Raw genomic sequence first — 16,531 nt, 5'->3', positions numbered from 1 at the left:
TGTGACACCAACTGCCATAACATTATAAGCAAATTAGAAGCTCAGTTGCACTTGGTTCAGTTTGAAGTAGGGACAGGTGCATAAATAAAAAGCTCATCTCAGCTGTAGAAACTTCACAGCTGAGCATCAGACATCAAGTGCTGAGAGGAATCTGCCTCTATCTGACACACAGACAGCAGCTGGGGGTGTTGAGCCAGAGCGGAGACAGAGAACGAAAAGCTATTGACTGATAGAAGGCGATTTCCAACCAAGTGACTAAAGCTCCAGACCAGAGTCCAATTTGGCAGAGAACCGCAATCCACATTTCCTGCCTCACTGGGCCTGCAGCGACACAGAGGCGGAGGAAGGAGCCAGCTTTGGGGACAGCGGGCTCAGCAGCTCACCACCACCCTCTCGTGGGCACCAAGCAGGAGCCGAGGTGAAAAAACAAGAGCAAAGCTCCTTATCACAGCACGGCTTCAGTTCACCACCTCACAACACAGATGCTCACGCATTTCTAATGCCACTGGTCTCCTCCCGAAAGCAGCTACAGGGCAGCACAAGTACAAACACCTGCTAAAAACCAAAATCAATCACAGAAGTTAAGAAGCAGCAAGCAAACACCTCATTCGAAACCTAGAACACAAACTAAGAGGAACCCTCTTTGTTCTCCCGGGGTGATGCCAGCCATGTCAATCCTTCTAATCCACAACCAAGAGAGGTCCCAGCTCACCCTGCCATTAGCATCTGCAGAGTTTGTGCCTCAGGACATCAAGGATAAAAAACACATTCATTCTTCTTCCTGGGCAGACAGCCTTCAGGTTCCTGCCTTTGAAACTGATGGCGTTGCCAAGACCACAAGTCCACAGCTCAGAAAACTCCTCTTGCAAATCACAGAAGGAAAAGGCAGCTTTGGTAGTGTGGGGGGGGTTCTTTTGATAAGGAAAAGCCTTTGTAGCAGAACACAGTTTTAGCCTTAATTCTGTCATAACTCCAAAACCTGCAGGAACACTGGCCTTGGCACTATACAAATAAAGCCAGAAGCAGTTTCTCCTTATAGTAACTATGAAAGTTATGAAAGAACATATGCTCTTATGCACTCAGTCAAAGAAAAAAAACAACACTGCTGAAGAAGTATTCTTGCCAGTGGCTTCCTAACAGCTTTCTCTGCCTCAATAAGGCTTGGGATTAACTCTCCAAAACTCTACTGAGATGCTGCGATAGCAACACCGAAGAAAAACTCTCCGACCATAGACAACACAAACTTGTGTTTTGTGTTACAAGCCTTTCAACCAACGGCACCAGGACCAGCCACCTGAAGAGGATGGGAAGTTACCTTCACACGTTTTGGGCACGCCATCCAGGCTGCAGACTGAACACTTTCTACCAAAACTGACACTGGACAAAAGTTAGAAGTCATTGAATCACAGAACAGCCCGGATTGGAATGGACCTCACAAGATGACCTGGCCCAGCCTTTTATGGGAAAGCCTAGGTGAGATTGTCTACCACACCTCACAGATGCATTCAACCACATCTCGAAAACCTCCAGCAATGGGGACTCCACCACATGCCTGGGGAGGTCATTCCAGTAATTGAGCGTTTACTCAGTTAAAAGTTTCTTTTTTAAATCAAGATGAAACCTTGCCCAGCGCAGCCTGTACCCACTGCCCCTTGTCTTCTCCATCTGGCTCCTTGTGAATGAAGGGCCTCCATCCTCTCCCTGGGCAGCCTCTTCCAATGCCTGATAACCCTTTCAGTGAAGAAATTTTTACTGATGTCCCATCTAAACTTCTGCTGGCACAACTTCAGGCCATTTCCTCCTATCCTATGTCCCGTTCCTTGGGAAAAGAGACCACCAACACCCACCTTGCTACAATCTCCTTTCAGAGAGCTGTACACAGTGATAAGGCCTCAGCCTCCTTTTCTCCAGGCTAAACAACTCCAGTTCCCTCAGCCGCTCCCCAGAACCCCTGGGCTCCAGACGCCTTCCCAGCTCCGCTCCCCGTCCCTGGATGCGCTCCAGCCCCACAGTGTTCTTCTTGTAGTCAGGCACACAAAACTAAACACTGGATTCAAGATGCAACTTTGCCACTTCATCCCACTTTGGACAACCCCATTCCAATACCTTCAAATCTTTTGTGGCTGTTGTAGTCCTCTGAGCAGGGGACCTCGATGAACTTGTCCTGTAGGCTCTCACTGCGATGAGCCAGGACCTCTGTGAGCCCATCCTCGCTGCCCAGACAGCTCCAGCCCAGGAGGCCACCGACAGCAGCGGCCGAGGAGAGGAGGAACGCCACCTTCATCAACCTTTGCCGTGACTCCTGCTGGCCCCGGCTTCTCTTGGTGCTGAGAAGGGGGCACATCAACAACCTCATAAACAGTCAGTAAGGAAGCACTCCAGCCGCCTTGCCCGGCACTGGGGAGGGGGGGTCCCTGCCCGAGGCCTTCACCCACACTGACCTTTCATGTACCTTACACCCCCACATCGTACCCCCTATCCTTTGTTTACAACCTATCCATGCCGACCCCTCCTACCTCTTACCCTTTATTTACAAACCCACCCCCACTGACCCCCCAATGCCCTTAGCCTTTGTTTAAAACCCACCCATGCTGGCCCCCCACACCCTCTGCCCCTGGTTTACAAGCCCACCCATGCCGACACGCCATACCTTTTATCCCTTGCTTACAAACTTACCCCCACTTATGCTCCCCTGTTTACCCCACTTATGCCTCACCCTTCGTTTAAAACCCACGCCGATCCCGCACACCTCTAGCCTTTCTTTTGCGACCCACACCCACTGACACACCCATACTCCTCACCCTTTATTTACCAACCCACCCTCACTAACCCCCCTCCATACCTCTCACCCTTTGTTTACAAGCCTACCCTCAGACTCCCCCTCGGTACACTTGTCCTTTATTTACACCAACCGCACCCCCGACCCCCCTTATCGTTTCTTTATCAACCCTTCCCCAAAACCCTCCCTGTACCCTTCACCCTTATGTCTACAACCCCCTCCCCCCCGGCAGGCCCCACCGCCGCGGACCCGGGCCCCGCCGCCCCTGGGCGGCCTCTGCCCGCAGCCCCCGGCGGTACCTGCTGCGGCGGCGGCCCCCGCGGCCCGGCCCAGCCCCCGGCCCGGCCGCCGCCCCGCCGCGCTCGGGGCCGCCCGCAGCCGCCGCCCGCCGCTGCGCCGCCATCATCGAGCAATGCGCTCGGCGCGCGGCCCCCGCCTGCCAGGGGAAAGCAATGGAGCGCCGAGCAGTGACGCGTGAGAGCGGAATGGCGGGCGGCACGGGTATCAGTGAGGCGGGGAAGAGGAGGAGGGAGAAGAAGAGGAGGAAGAAGAAAAAGGAGAAAGACGAAGAAGGAGAAAGACAAAGGAGAAGAATACACTGACTAAATTGACTCTACTTTAGCTTAGATCAAAATATTCCATTTCTTTTTAATAGTAAATACTTCTTGTATCAATGGGCAAAGGCTGCAAACAGAGAGAGTAGAGAAGACGCATCTGTCCGGCACAGATCACACTGAACACAAGGCGTTATCATCTTCAAGAATGAACAGTGTCTGGAAAAACACTGGTTGAAAGCAGACATGCTCTCAGAGGGACATTCTGTCTGACATTCTGTCAAAAAAAAAAAAATACCATTATTTAGATGAAACTCAACTCCACTTTAGCTCAAATCAATAATACTCCACTTTTTGTCCCAGAACCCCTCCTCCAGAGCACACGGGTGCCTGTAAGTGGGGCCTAGCTTGGGTCCCCACTCGCTGCCCTGCAGGTGGGATCGCTCCCTGCAGCTCGGATGAAGGATGCTCACTGGGTACAGCAGGGTGAGGCGGCAGCAGCCCAAAGCCATCGATGTGGCAGTTAGCAGGAAGATTGCTCAGCTCAGGAGCAATCATAGAATCATCAGGTTGTAAAAGACCCGTTGGATCATCGAGTCCAACCACTCCCGTCTACTGCCAAACCGTGTCCGTGAGCACTTCGTCTACCCGTCTTTTAAATCCCTCCAGGGATGGGGACTCCACCCCCTCCCTGGGCAGCCTCTGACAGGCCCCATGACCCTTGCTGGGAAAAATTTCTCCTTATGTCCAGTCTGACCCTCCCCTGGCAGAGCTTGAGGCCATTTCTCTTTGTCCCGTCCCCTGTCACTGGGGAGCAGAGCCCAGCTCCCTCCTCTCCACAACCTCCTTTCAGGTAGTTGTAGAGAGCAACAAGGTCTCCCCTCAGCCTCCTCTTCTCCAGGCTAAACAACCCCAGGTCCCTCAGCCACTCCTCGTCAGACTTGTTCTCCAGCCCCCTCACCAGCTTCGTTGCTCTTCTCTGGACGCTCCAGAGCCTCAACATCCTTCTCGTGGCGAGGGGCCCAGAACTGAACACAGGATTCGAGGTGCGGTCTCACCAGTGCTGAGCACAAGGGCAGAACCACCTCCCTGGACCTGCTGCCCACGCCGTTTCTGATACAATCCCAGATGCCATTGGCCTTCTTGGCCCCTTGCTAGCTCATGGTCAGTCAACCAACACGCCCAGGTCCTTCTCCTGCAGGCAGCTTTCCAGCCCCTCTCGCCCGGTCTGCTGTGCCCCACGGGCAGGGCCCGGCCTTTGGCCTGGCGGAACGCCCCCCCGCTGCCCGGGCCCCTTCGAACCCTCCCCGCCCTCCAGAGATCGATGCAACCAGGCATGAGCAATCGCTGCGGCTGCGCGCGGGAGGCGCCGGCTCCCTGAGGAGCGATCGATGCAGCCAGGCGCGATCAGTCGCTGCCGGAGCGGGATGGCGGCGGAGCCGCGGCGGCGCCTGGTGCACCTGGACCTGAAGGGCGCGCCGCCCCGCGCCCCGTTCCTGTCCGAGGTACCGGGGGGGCCCAGGGGCCGCGGGGCGAGACCCGGCCCGGCCCCAGCCGCTGTCCCGTCCCGCCCCGCAGGTGCTGCCGCTGCTGGGAGCGCTGGGCGGCACCGGGCTGCTGCTGGAGTACGAGGATGCCTTCCCCTACGCGGGGGCGCTGCGGGCGCTGCGGGCGCGGCACGCTTACCGGTACCGGGAACGGGGGATGGGAATAGGCGTGGGAATGGGATGGGATGGCGATGGGAGGGGGAATGGGAATGTGAAGGGGGATGAGAAGAAGTGGAGATGGGGATGGATCGGGACGGGAATGGGGATGGGATGGGAAAGGGTGGGAATGGGAATGGACGTGGGGATGTCAATAGGCATGGGAATGGGAATGTAAATGGAGATGGGATGGACGTGGGAAGGGATGCAGTGGGATAGGATAGGATGGCGATGGGAAGGGGAAGGGGAATGCGAATGAGGATGGGAAGAAATGGAGATGGGGATGGATCGGGATGGGAATGGGGATGGAAAAGGGTGGGAATGGGAATGGACATGGGGATATCAATAGGCATGGGAATGGGGATGGGAAGGAATGGGAATGCAAATGGGGACGGGATAGGATAGGATGACGATGGGAAGGGGAATAGGGGTGGGGAGAAATGGAGATGGGTATGGGAGTGGATCGGGACAGGAATGGGAATGAGTATGGGAATGGGATGGGAAAGGATGGGAAGGGGAAGGGGATAGGAATGGCCGGGGGGATGTCAGTAGGCATGGGAATGCGGACGGGAAGGAATGGGAATGCAAATAGGGGTGGGATGGGCATGGGAAGGGATGGGAATGGATGTGGGGATGGGAAGGGATGGGAATGGGAATGGTGATGGGAATGGACGTGGGGATGTCAGTAGGCATGGGGGTGGGAAGGGACGTGGGAATGGGAATGAACACCGGGATGGGAGGAGATGGAGATAGGAATGGGAAGAAATGAGTATGGGGATGAGGATGGAGATGGGCATGGGGTCACCCACCCTGACTGCCCACTGTCCCCACAGCCCTGCTGAGCTGCGTGCCCTGCTGAGCCAGGCCAGGACACAGGGCCTGGAGGTGGTGCCGCTGGTGCAGACCTTTGGGCACATGGAGGTGCGCAGTAAGGACCGGGGCTGGGCAGCTCTGCAGAGGGAGACCCACTGTCACCTCTGTTCTCCAGCTCCAGGCAGGCTTGGGCACCAGGCTGACACCGCACTGGGCGCCTGTTCCTGCAACCCATTTGGGGATCGGCAGCCGAGGACTCCTGCAGCAGCCAGGTCCCTCCTGCCTGTGCCCCCACGCAGGGTCCTGTACCCACGCACAGCCCCATCCCAGCACCAGTAGGACACCTGGTGACACCAGCGGACACCGCTGTCCCCTCCATGCTGCAGGTGCTCCCCACGCAGGGCCCTGTGCCCTCGCACAGTGCTGTCCCAGCTCCAACAGGATACCCAGGGCCACTCCCAGACTCTGCTGTCCCCTCTGCACTGCGGGTGCTCCCCACGCTCTCCTTTTCTGTTGCAGTTTGTGCTGAAGCACAAGGAGTTCGCTCATCTCCGGGAGGTGAAGGAGTTCCCCAACGCTCTCAACCCACACAAGGAGGAGTCACGGGCACTGGTCAAAGCCATGATTGACCAGGTCATGGCATTGCATGAAGACTTGAAGTGGTTTCACATCGGATGTGATGAGGTGGGACTTCTCTTGAGCCAGGAATTTTTTTCCTGTGGGGAATGATGGTAAGGGCCAAGGCTTCTGTATTCTGGGGATGCCCAGGCCACATCTGGGTAGGATTTTGGGGCAGAAAATACCAACTCAAGCCAACTGGGTAGAGAAAACTGGGTTTGGCAATGAATTATTGCAGTAGCACACGATGTCATTTCTATTGATATGAGAATTGAATGCAGTTTCTTAAAGCTAACTCAGTGTTTGGGTTTAGGCCAAATGAATATTGAAAGTGAAATATCAAATGGAGACATTGATTGAGAATTGTGAGAGTTTGGATGTGAGATGTTGGCTCGCTGTTCTGGCCAGCTTATTCAAAGTAAGCCCTCTTGCAGTGGGAAGTGTTGGGGTTTTTGTCTTGGTAGTTCATCTCCTTGAGAAGGAGAACCTTGAGTGTCTTAAAAGCATCCCTATCACATGCCAGTCCCTGCACTTTTCCTGTGCTGATATTAGCTTAGTGTCCTGTTTATGTGGGATCTAATGGTTAGATAGGGACCAAAGTTAGATATGGGCCTGCAGGCTTTTATAAAGCAAAATACTGTTCATATAGAATAAATGTGTTTTAGATAAAACCTGCTCTAGAACAGGCAAGAGTTTACATGCATATTCAGCTCAAATCTGCTCTCTGCATGGGACTAAGTGTGCTGCGGCCACTCTTGGACGTGGCCTCGAGTCACTTCTAGATTCATGTACAGATGATCTCCTTCACCGAGATGGGAACCTTAGCGCTAATAGATCCAAACTGAGTAAATCTGGGTAGAGCTACTTCCAAGGGCAAACCTTCCAAAGACAAATACAGCGTCCATTAATTATTCTCCATAAATATTTTAGTTTCCATAGGAAAACTCCCTTATGTGATGCATTTAGTCATGGCCACAGTCTCCTGCAGGCTGATAGAAATGCTTGAACACCAAGAGGTGCTTTTACATATGTCCACTCCTGTCACACCAGTGCAACAGGCTTTGAATACTGTCTGATTTCATGAGCTGCGTCAAACTTGTTCCTCCTGTTCCTGTACAAGAAGTCAGGATTATAGAATCACAGAATGGTTTGGGTTAGAAGAGATCTCAAAGCCCATCCAGTGCCACCCTCTGCCCTGGGCAGGGACACCTCCCACTGGATCCAGTTGCTCAGAGTCTCATCCAACCTGGCCTTGAACACCTCCAGGGAGGGGGCAGCTACGACTTCTCTGGACAACCTGGGCCAGGGCCTCCCCACCCTCACAGGAAAACATTTCTTCCTAATATCTCATCTAAATCTGCCCTTTTTCAGTTTAATTATTGCTTGATGTTCAGGTCTACTACCTTGGCGAAGGAGAGGAGTCAAAGCAGTGGCTGCAGCAGCAAGGCAACACTCCAGAGAAGCTGTGCTTATCCCACATAAAAGCAGTTGCAAGCTGTCTGGTCTCGTCTTATCCCACCGTGATGCCCATTGTGTGGGACGATATGCTCAGAGGGATGAGTGAGGAAACGCTGGCAGGTGTGCAGCTGATGATGGGGCGGGTTGTGTTTTGAGGCATACAAAAGAAGTGTACACAGCCAGTTAAAACAGATTAATTGGCAGATGAAAATAGTGAAAAGAAACCTGAGAACAGTTGAGATATGATCCGTTAGACTAGAGGGTGGAGATACTTCATCCTGGCCAGGCTGACAATACACATGGGTGCTTCCACCGTATGTGTAGAATTCTAGTGAGGAGCCATAGTTAATTCTAGTCATGTAATAACATGTACCTAGCTGTCACTTTTAACTTGTCGTTTTCTGTTGCTTAGAAGAATTCTGTTCCTTTCAGAGTCTGGGGTCCCGCAGCTTGTGCAGCCGATGATCTGGGACTACGCAGCAGACCTCAATGTGGAGGACAAAGGTTTGTAATTCTCTGCTCGTAACGTGGTTCTTAGTGCTGAAGCAATGCAGCAGTTCAAGGGAATGGAATATAATAACTGGGCCCATGAAAGTGGAAGGGCAGTCCAGCACTGAAATAGGCTGCTCAGAGAGGGTGTCTCATCTCCTGTTCTTGCTGGTGCTCTAACCTCGACAGACTCAGCTCAGCTGTGTTGTACTGGACCGGGGTTCTGCTTATGGGAGCATTACAGTCGAGGCTGAAAATGGAGTAAAACTTGGTAGGTGAGCATTCTTCTGTATCTTATTTCAGTGCATCTCATAGAGAAGTATCGTAGATGCGGCTTCTCCAAGGTGTGGTTTGCTAGTGCTTTTAAAGGAGCTACAGGAGTGAATCAGTCTCTGACGCTTATTGGACACCACTTGAAAAACCATCTTCAGTGGCTGGAAGTGGCAAGGAACAGCCCTGCTGACGTCCTTGAAGGTATCGCACTGACCGGCTGGCAGAGGTAAGGAACATCTTTTTAAATGGTTTCAAGGATCACATGGAAGAAAAATTCCACCCAAAAACTCCCTAAGAGATACAAGGAGGCTGGGAGTTTAGAGGGGAACTCTGCAACCCTGCAGTGCTTCCTGTTGGTCACTGCTCGGCCTTGCCCAGCTGACTGTGAAGGATGGATTCGAGTTCCAGTCAGCTGCTACAGCGTTGATCAGCAGGAGCAGTGGCTTTGGCAGACCCCAATGATAGCAGCTTGGATTTGAAGGCTTGAATGTATTTTGTGCCACTGTGAACTGCTTGTAGAAAGCAGAGTTAATGCATGGTGTGCATCTGACTGGCTAAAGTGAATTCAAATAGAATGAAGAGAAGTAGTAAGAGAGAAGAGTTTGTTAATGGAATGGAGGAGTTAAAAGTTTTTATGCAAGTCAGGAGATCTAAGAGAATACAAGAGAGCCGAATTCCAATTTCTGACCCCAGTTTGGCTTGAGAATGTAATTTGGTTTGTTTCTATTCTTTTTAGCAAAACGGGAATACTTAGCCTTTCAGAAACAGAAGGTCCCTTCTCCGAGACAGACACTGATGTTTCTAAAGCTCTTTGAATTGTAGTGATTGTAATACTAATACTCAAGTGTTAACTAGGTTCTAACAGTAAAATGTCTAATTCATGCATGTTTTTCTATTTAGGTATGATCACTTCTCTGTGTTGTGTGAGCTTCTCCCTGTGGCGATGCCCTCCCTGGCTGTGTGTCTGCAGGCACTAAAGAACGGTACAGTGGTGGCTTTATTCTCTCAACTAACGCCTGGCACGAGAGTGAAGTGACCTTGCCCTAAGGCTGGCAGAGGCATATGGCTTGTTGAACTGGTTTGACTCTGATCGTGGGCTGAGTTATGGACAGTAAATTATACATATTTCGTGGCTGTGATACAGGATCAGAGTACCTCTTGGCCTTGGTACTCAAATAGCCAGAGGGTACTGATCATTAATTATGTTTTAACCCAGAAAGGGTTACAAACTTCTTTATGCTTCTGCTAAAAAGAGGCTGAAATGCTTTTGATACTGCTTTGAAACACCACTGGTGTATAAATGAGACCAGTTTCGTTTAGATTTAGATCTTGTTTACATGTAGTAATTGTTTTAACTAACCAGTTTTCTTAAAATCGATTTAGGAAGGACGCTGTCTGGTGGAATTCCTCCTGTAGCTTCTGGTTTCTCCACAGGCAGTTGCCAATAGAATTTTTATTTTTGTCTTCCTGCATTTTTTATTTTCGAAGTAAAACCCCACAACCTCCTTGTTTATAACTAAAGGGCTGAGACTATTCAACACTGCGAATGGAAAGCTTGTGGCAAGGCAGTGCTTTACCTGGCACAAGGCAATGTGCTCTTCCCATCCTCCAAGCTTTTTTCCTTATGTTTCCATTTTATCTTTTAAAAAATCTACGCCCAAGCAGAACTGCTAGGCCAGTGCTGAGTGCTCCAGAAAAACCCTCTTTATCAACATTTTGGTTACTGAGGCTCATTTTACTTATTTCCACTGTCTTCTGCCAGGTGGCTATTCTGAAAAGGTTAAAGAAAACGTGGAAAAGCTCCTGGGAATGTCCAACCTGGAAACAGAAACTTTCATGAGGTAGAATTCCAGCTGTGAGATTCAGATGCTTTTCATTGCATGGGAAGTTCAGAAACTAACGGATCCTTTTTGGGCAGCACGAGTCTGGGGACCTTTCCTGGGAGCAACATCCTTGCACTTGTGACGCACGTTAGTTTCTACCTCAAGTCATCGGTGGATGAGCTGCTGGAAAGGAACAGGTAATGGGGCTTGTGCTGATTCTCTGGCTGTCTGCAGGCGTGTGGGAGCCGCGTCACCTCAAAACAGGGCATAAATCCAGCAAAGAGATTTAAACATCAAGCTCCAAACTTCAGGCGTCACATCCCTGTATACTGACACCTCAGCAGAACTTACTTTCAGTTTGCATCTAAATAGTATTTCAGTTTTCAGTACCTTTCAGTATTCGGATTTCCTAAATGCTGTGTGCTGCCTTATTTCAGGAATCAAGGTCTTTCTTGAATTAAATCTTACTGTTATTTAAAGTAAAAATGAAGTTTTTTAATGGTATGGTTACCAAAACAGGAGCTTGAAATGAAACTCAGATCGCAACAGATGATCAATTACTCTAATCTGCCAGGAACAGTCTTTTCCAAGCTAGACTTAAATTTTCTTGTACCTTAAGCATTATCTCTGTGTAGGAGAAGCTCAGGTAAAGCCTTCTCAGCTTCCCATTGGGCTCCTAACACATGACGTTGCCAGTTCAAAAACTGCTTCTACTAATGTTCATTTTCAGATACGTCACTGGCTGGTTCAGCCCCTACCACAGGAAAAGGAAGATTATTCATCCTATAATAATGCATCACTTTCAGCCGGATGCAGTAAGGTAACACTGCCTGTTTTGTGTTATAGGGGAAATAAAGTCTGGGGTATTTGGGGTATTTGGGGCATTCAGGTACCTAAAGTTTTGAGTCCTTGCTTCTTTCTGTAATTACTTCACAAGCATCAGTGGAACTCAAACAATATGAAGTAATCATAGAATCATAGAATAGTTTGGGTTGGAAGGGACCTTAAAGATCATCCACTTCCAACCGCCCCAGCGATGGGCAGGGACACCTCCCACTGGGTCAGGCTGCCCAAGGCACACCCAACCATAGTATGGTTTTAAACAGAAGAACGCGTTTATCTTTGCCTTCTGTTGAACAAATTCTTTGAATACAAGTAAGAAATTGGCCTCTAGAAAACTCTCCCTTGTGCGTGCAGCTCCTCCTCTGTGGACACTCTGCCAGCATCACCATGGGCCAGGTTCCAGGCAGGGATTAGAATAAAACCAAACCCCTTTCCCCTGCTCTGCCACTGTGTGCGCTTTTCAGAACTCCTCCTAGAGTTGATGTAGATTCCTGCTAAATGGCTAAGTTATGCTTCTGGGGCTTTTTTTTTTTTCTGTCGCAAGGTGAATATCCAACTGCCTCCATTTTTCCTGATAAAAGCTAGAATTCAGTTCCCAGCGAGTCTCGCAGCAGGTTTCAGTAACACTTGCAATGCGGATAGCGGTTTCTTGAGTTCACATTTCTGTACTTTAAAAGTCATTGCATAAGAAAAGTGCCAAGATTATTGGTACTGAAACACAAACAGCACCAACCTATTCCCATCTGCACAAAATAGAGTCCTTTGAGCTCTTGTAATAGATACTGCTTTTCCTGTAAAGTCATTCTAAGGACAGTACTCCCTTCCAAGGGCTCAGGAAGCTGGCCCGGAGGAGAGCTCAGCTGCAAATGTGGTTCTTTCTTCCTTCTGATTTCTCCTTAGCCTTCTCTCCAAGTGGAATGCCGTGGTGCAAGACCTGCAAGCAGCCATGGAGCAAGTTTTCCATGAATGTACAGTAGAGGAGTGGATGGAGGAGAACGTCCACCCCAGTCTACAGAAGCTGCAGCAAGTAGTGGATGATTTAGATGAAGCAATAAAAGCACAAAATTAGGGGCATTTCAATTAGTCTGTCTTATTCTATGGGACAACATGGTTAGTGGAAATCTGCAACTGGTCACACAGCGAGAGCTTGTCACCTTAGAGCTGGAGCAAGAGCTGTGATTAAACAAGTGACCTGAAGGCATAAGGAAATTGTTTAGTGTGATAGTCTTCAACTCTAATAATTTTCCTGTCTTAACACATTGCTGAGCTTTAAATCACCTGCCCTGTAAAGTCAGGTTTGCTCCCATTAAGTAACGGAACGCAGGAGTAAGTCGGACCTTGGCTGTATCACAAGGCAGGAGAAAACCCCAGTTTCTTCCACATTCAGTATTTGTAGTAACAGGTTTTTGTGCACAAGTGACCTGGGAAAGTTCCACAGGTCCTGCTCTAATCGGCAGCAAACATGTCCTTCCTTTGCAATTGCCATAAAAAGAAGGCTTCAGAGTAGTTTAAACCTGCCTTAAGTGCTCATTGTCTGTGCTGGGACAGCCACCTGCAAGCAGGGTTGCGTCCTGCCCTTCCCTCCCAAGTCCTTTCCCAGCCCAGAGCAGCTGCTTTGTTCCAGATTTTGGTTTAGTCTTTGAAATACATAAACATGCGGATCTTAACTCCACCTTTGATTGAGAGCAGGAAATGAACCCCCAGCTGTTTGCAGCAGCCCAAGCGAGGCGCTGCCGTTGACACTCACTAGGCCCCAGCAGGCACGTGAAAGCAGAGGCACCTCCTGTTCTCAAGCCACAGGGACAGGGCTGCTGCCAGGCATTAAGGCTGAGTGTTTGGGCTTCCTCCGCTCTGTGTGCCCCACCAGTCACTCCATCGGCAGGTCTGGGCCAAGTGGTAACAGAGATTGCCATCAGTATTTTAATATATTTTAATTTTTAAAAAAAGTGACACAAAACAAGTTTTCCAAGTTGATTTTATCTTTTTTTCTCTTAAAAAAAAAACAGTATAGAAGCCCTTGCAGAAATTCTACTTGCAATTTTAAAGTAGAAAAGTAATTTGTAAATATTTTCCATAAGTGTTTCTGCCTCTCAGCAATCTACCGCAGCGTCACAACAAGTGCTTTTTGCTATATAAGCCAGGGTAGCTTTTGGTATCTGTAACTGTTCACAAATCCAGCACCAAGAGTCAGATCTCAGCCATGTGGTATAAATGTTTGGATTTTCTTTGAGACTTGCACAATTGATCCGTTACTGGCATACCTCGTTTTGTGAGCTATTGGAATATTAGATTATAGCTTAGGTGACATGAACTCTCCCTCCATACAACGTGGTCTTGCTTTTGTTCAGGATGACAGCCGAGGCTGTGATCCCACCCAGCCAACTCCACGTGTGCCACTCGAGTTGCGGCTGAAGCACCTGCCGGGTGGCACAGCGGCTGCGGTTCTGTTGCAGGATGCAATAGAAAGTGTTGGCTTTATGCAGCAGGGGCTGCATCCAACTTCAGGTTTTCAAATCACTTGTAAATCAAGCTGCTGCCATCCAGTCTCAAGTTCTGGACAGCCCAAGAGGCAAAACTTCAACAAATCCCACTCAAGTAATACTCTTCCAGGAGTAACCAATTGCCTAAGCAAAATCAGTCTCTCACATCATTCCTTTTTAGTACAACTTTTTAGTTCCTGTACATCAGGCAGACACGAGGTTACGCTTTACTGCACCTTTTATACACAAGGCCCAAGAGAAATGAGGATAACTACACAAAAAAAGCCCTCAGCAAAATGGTGCAAAGCAGCAAGAGATGAGGATCAGGGAGAAGACTAATGGGAAGAGGGAAGACCAGACCCTGTCCTGAGTGAGGACCTGCTGCTCTGCTCAGTTCCTTCCAGCGCCATCACATTGCACAGACATTGCCATCAGCAAATCCGTGTTAACAGCAATCTGCCAGTTAACTTCCCGTGCACAGTTACTGCAAAACCTGAAAATGTGGATATGTTTTCCCAGTACAAAAGACAGTCAGTTTCGGAAGACAGGAAGCTCAAAACCTGGAGCAAGAGAAACTCACATCAGCCTGCACCACGCACTAAGGTATGGCCCTCGAGGGCCACACTGCAACACCCGTGCCATAGGTCAGTACAATAAGCTCCCGGCTGGGTGTGACACGCAGCCTGCAGGCAGAACCCATGGGTCCTGGAGGACTCACTCAGTCTGTTCCTGTCAGCTCTGCCTACAGAGCTCAGGTCCCCATTTGAAATTGTTGTGCAGCAACAGAGCTGTGAAATGCAAACTGGACACAGTACCAGAGAGGACTGCACCAACTGAAAGAGTCCAAATACTACACATTGTGGCACAAGGCGGCAGTTCTCCCTCTCCCCCCTGCCATCACCAGGATGCCAAGGTGTAAGGGGGGGGTCTACGCAATGTCTTGAAAGATGAGACATCAACTCAAAATGCAACTTACTCTACAAAATGTATTTCAAGCTATGTCATGCTTTGCTACAGGTTATTCCCCTTCCTAGGGATTGATTTTCCTTATGCAGTTTCAGTCTCTGTGTAACAATACTGCATCATCTGTGGGTACCTACATCACTAACCTCAGGAATGTACAGTGAGACAGAGGCACCAAAGAGCTCGGCAGCAGCAGGGCACGCAACGCAGTGCAGGGTCAGATCAACAGACGTACCTTTCTACAGCTGATTTTTAACTGGAAAACCACAGCATGGTTTGTATCTTCCAGGGAATGTTAGCTCTCATGGAAAGACAAGGGAAACCCGGTATAGCCAAGACTGAATGCAGGCATCTTTGCCTGGTTCATCCACAGTCTAACCTGTGGGCTCAGAGTATCAAACGGAACGCATATCCACGCCACACACGCCCTCTGGATGTCCTCGCCACAGAGCGGCCATTACCTGCAAGCTGAGCTTCTGTGCTTACATCATTAAACACTCCAGGTTTTTTTCAGCATTCCTTACTGGAAGTCCTGAGAACACCTGATATTCTCATTTTACACAGGGAGGAAGGGGAAGAGTTTTCCCAGTTCCCAATCTCATCCTCCAATCTCCAAAATAAGCATCACCAAGGGTACAGATCAGAGTGGATTTAAATGATACTCTTTTCAAAGTGCTCCATCTGCACTATTTTTTAACCAGGTTTGGTGATGATTCTTAGTTTACAGCTCTGCTTCAGAATAAAGGCCAAATTGCCTGCAACCTAACTTTTCACCTTCATACGTAGCAGCTTAATAGTTCCAGTGCTGTGGAGCAGCAACCGAAAACGGCATGACTAGCCCACCAAACCAGAGAGCTGCACAAGGATGTCTGTTGGCAGAGGTCCGCTTTGATACCTGAGGTGATTACAAGTTTCTTGTCTTGTTTAACAGTAACAGAGCCGCTTCTGTGCTGCAGCCGCACTGCCTCAACAGCTCTCTCGCTGTCAGGGTTTCATCGCCCTTTCAAACCGACAGTCAGAGCATCCTTCTTGCAGTTCACACACTCAGCCTGAACGGCTGGAAGTGAAATCTTGGTACAGCCTGTTCTTTGGTCATGCGGTCGTGCGCTTGGTTTCAGATACAGCCAAAACACACAACAGGACACGGCTTCTGCTGAAAGCTTGTCCAAGCTTTCTCTTCTGCGGAGGTGGAGCACTTTGAAAGAAGAATGCCGGTTCTTTTAAGTCCTGAAGACACCACGGCAGAAGATGACTGCTGCTGGCAAACATGAAAGCAGACCACACAGTTACCTTGTGCCCCATTTGGATCTGCTAGAAATAACTGTGTAAATATTTCCTGGTTCAGGCCTTACCGCCATACAATTCCTAACAAAGCCATGAACAAGCAGTTTTAGCATGTTGATGGAACTTCCAGCTCTTCACAGCTCTTTTTCTTGTACTGAAGTGTCAGTATAGGCATGGTGAAGTTTTAGTTCTAGACAACGTGCTAACAGAGGTAGCTTTTACTTCAAAAATATTGTGGAAAATTCATATTTTAACTATTCGTGAAACCATTGGTTGGAATAGAGAACACTATACACACATATACACACAGAGTAAAACACAGGTGCAAATCAAACACGGGATCTATTCCCAGCTACCTGAAGAAAAAAATTCGATTATTTAGCACTTCGGCATCATTTCAAGCGAGGAATTACCGAACAAATCCGTGCTGCCATGCTGTTTGAAAACAGCC

The 16,531-nt window shown here is 49.4% G+C and overlaps 2 protein-coding genes across 5 annotated transcripts in view; one reads left to right on the top strand and one right to left on the bottom strand.

Annotated features, from left to right (window-relative positions):
- OGFOD3 (2-oxoglutarate and iron dependent oxygenase domain containing 3) overlaps positions 1–4,434 on the bottom strand; it is a 45,719-nt gene extending 41,285 nt beyond the window's left edge. For 2 of the 4 annotated variants that reach the window (XM_054083546.1, XM_054083543.1), the window contains exons 1-2: positions 3,079–3,197; positions 2,107–2,327 (exon numbers count right to left, since the gene is read on the bottom strand). In XM_054083546.1, coding sequence (XP_053939521.1) covers positions 2,107–2,327; positions 3,079–3,185 — 328 coding nt within the window. In that variant the 5' untranslated portion in view covers positions 3,186–3,197. Of the gene's footprint in view, positions 1–2,106; positions 2,328–3,078; positions 3,198–3,396; positions 3,611–4,294 lie in introns of those variants that run through there. The other 2 variants (XM_054083544.1, XM_054083545.1) reach the window with 2 other exon arrangements.
- Positions 4,435–4,724: 290 nt separating this feature from the next.
- On the top strand, positions 4,725–16,401 carry HEXD (hexosaminidase D). The gene is made up of 12 exons (XM_054083538.1): positions 4,725–4,838; positions 4,912–5,021; positions 5,870–5,957; positions 6,369–6,533; positions 7,862–8,045; positions 8,358–8,429; positions 8,718–8,913; positions 9,588–9,670; positions 10,450–10,528; positions 10,606–10,707; positions 11,241–11,330; positions 12,254–16,401. The coding sequence occupies exons 1-12, from the start codon at positions 4,725–4,727 to the stop codon at positions 12,420–12,422; spliced, it is 1,452 nt and encodes a 483-aa protein (XP_053939513.1). The 3' UTR covers positions 12,423–16,401.
- Positions 16,402–16,531: the final 130 nt, after the last annotated feature.

Source organism: Cuculus canorus, chromosome 18 (genome assembly GCF_017976375.1).
Source record: "Cuculus canorus isolate bCucCan1 chromosome 18, bCucCan1.pri, whole genome shotgun sequence".
NCBI classification, from domain to species: Eukaryota; Metazoa; Chordata; class Aves; order Cuculiformes; family Cuculidae; genus Cuculus; species Cuculus canorus.
Note: the sequence above shows the minus strand (reverse complement) of the source record. Positions and strands in the feature narration are given on the sequence as shown.

Coding starts and splice junctions, on each gene's coding strand:
- HEXD (XM_054083538.1), top strand. CDS start 4,725: ATGCAGCCAGGCGCGATCAGTCGCTGCCGGAGCGGGATGGCGGCGGAG. Junction 8,046..8,357: donor GAGTGAGGAAACGCTGGCAG/GTGTGCAGCTGA, acceptor TGTTCCTTTCAG/AGTCTGGGGTCCCGCAGCTT. Junction 8,430..8,717: donor CCTCAATGTGGAGGACAAAG/GTTTGTAATTCT, acceptor ATCTTATTTCAG/TGCATCTCATAGAGAAGTAT.